This window comes from Empidonax traillii, unplaced genomic scaffold, assembly GCF_003031625.1.
Source record: "Empidonax traillii isolate 1590-97213 ecotype Southwest subspecies unplaced genomic scaffold, ASM303162v1 scaffold6302:size6244, whole genome shotgun sequence".
Taxonomy (NCBI): Eukaryota; Metazoa; Chordata; class Aves; order Passeriformes; family Tyrannidae; genus Empidonax; species Empidonax traillii.
In genome coordinates, this window is record NW_020961495.1 from 1 (window position 1) to 2,062 (window position 2,062).

The window sequence follows — 2,062 nt, forward strand, 5'->3', positions numbered from 1 at the left end:
GCGCTCGGGGGCCGTGCCGGGCCCCGGGCCGAACGCTGACGGCCACGTCTCGCCCGCACGGAAGGCCAAGGAGCCCCTGCAGAAGCGGTACCGGGTGGGTTCGCTGCGGGGCAGCGGCGGCTTCGGCCGCGTCTACGCGGGGACCCGCCTGGCGGACGGAGCCCCGGTGAGTGCAGGAGGAGGAGACGGAGGAGGAGGAAGGAGGAGGAAGAGAGTGGGACGGGCGGCGAGCTCAACCCGCCGTTGCCCTTGCCTTGCAGGTGGCCATCAAATGCGTGCCCCGGGATGGCATCCGGCAGTGGGGCGAGCTGGTGAGTGAGCGGGGCCGGCGGGAGAAAGCGGGGCGTGACGGGCGGGGACGAGCCGAGGCCCGGGAGGGTGGAAGCCTCCGGGACACCTGGATGGACAGTGGGCATGGGGTCATTGGGGGGCGGGGAGCATGCAGGGCTGGCAGAGGGGTAGCAGGCAGACAGGCACGGCATCACCCCCACTGACGACATCGTGGTCCCCCCGCAGCCTGACGGCACCCGGGCACCCCTGGAGATCGTGCTGCTGGACAAGGTGTCCAATGGGTTTTGCGGTGTCATCCAGCTCCTGGAGTGGTTTGAGCTCCCCAACAGTTTCTTGTTGGTGATGGAGTGTCCGGAGCGCTCTCAGGACCTCTCTCGCTTAATCACAGCGTGGAGGTTCCTGCCGGAGGAGATGGCGTGGGGGCTGTTCCGCCAGGTGCTGAAGGCCGTGCGGCACTGCACCAGCTGCGGCGTCCTGCACCGGGACATCAAGCCCCAGAACATCGTCCTCGACCTGACCACCGGTGAGGCCAAGCTCATTGACTTTGGATGTGGCACGTTCCTTCAGGACACGGCCTACACCCAGTTTGCAGGTGAGCCCACAGCCGGGGGATTCTCTTGGTCCCGGGCATCGCGGGTGTGGCACTGCAGATTGCCCCTTTTGCTGAGGGGGAACAGGATTAGTTCTTCAGCCAAGTTGCATTTGGACGGGGCTGGGGGGTATCGTGAGACAGGTCCCAACCTTGCCGACAGCCTGTGCCACCCACCCTGTCCCGGCCTGGGTCTGGGACAGGGGGGGAGCCAGCCTGACAAAAACACCCCTTAGGGCAGCAGAGAAGGGGGTCAGAACCTGTGCACCAGCTGGCTTGGGGTGCAGGCAAGGAAGGGCTTGGGCTGCTCTGCTCGCCTTATTTGTCTTGCCTTATGATTATTTGTTGGGGGCAGTGCAGTAGGGCAGGGAGAAGGCATGGCTTTTCCCCACACTGGGTGGGTTTTTCCCTTGCATGGAATGGTTGGGCCTTCCCAGGGCTTCCACTGCCCTCTTGGACACCAGCGGCTTCTTCTACAAGCCAGAGTTGGGGAACGAATCAGGTGCCGGCGAGAAGGCAGTGGGTCACACCGTGTGCCTCTGGGGCAGGCCCCACATTGCCAGGGACACTGGGGCGAGGCTCTGGGAGCAGGCAGCACCCACCTGCTGAACTCCATCTGTATTCTGTAGGAACACCATCGTACAGTCCACCAGAGTGGATCTGGCTCAAAAGCTACCACGGCGAGGCAGCAACAATCTGGTCCCTGGGCATCCTGCTCTACCAGATGGTCTGCGGGCAGCACCCTTTCTGGAAAGGCAGGAGCACCATCTGGGGCCAGCTCCCGTTCCCACCACGGGTCTCTCGAAGTGGATACCAATCTTTGTGGCCGGGGGGCAATACCGGTGTTGGGAGAGGGCAGGGGGCTCACGAGGATCCTGCTCTTGAAGCTGTTTCTGTCCCAGCGTTGGCTGGAGGAGGTGGCCTGTGTCCTGCCATCCTGCTCTCCTCCAAAATGGAGCATGGATCGGGAAGTGTGGGCACAGCTCTGAGCACAGCCAGCACAGCCTGGGCACGTGGACAGCGGGACAAAGGGGACAGGATCCTTCTCCAACTGACCAGCCATTTCTGGTTTCTCCCCCCATGGTGCCAGCACCTTATCACGTGCTGTTTGTCCACCCGCCCCTCGGACAGGCCATCGTTGGAAGACCTGTTCTGCCATCCTTGGGTGCAGGGTGTTCAGCT

At 63.6% G+C, this 2,062-nt stretch overlaps 1 protein-coding gene across 1 annotated transcript; it reads left to right on the top strand.

The window, feature by feature from the left end:
• Positions 1–7: 7 nt before the first annotated feature.
• LOC114073394 (serine/threonine-protein kinase pim-1-like) lies at positions 8–2,059 on the top strand (the record flags this gene model as incomplete). Its single annotated transcript, XM_027911153.1, has 5 exons — positions 8–166; positions 261–311; positions 517–883; positions 1,510–1,684; positions 1,961–2,059. Coding segments are annotated over 5 exons (851 nt in total), but the record flags the coding sequence as incomplete, so codon positions are not given.
• Positions 2,060–2,062: the final 3 nt, after the last annotated feature.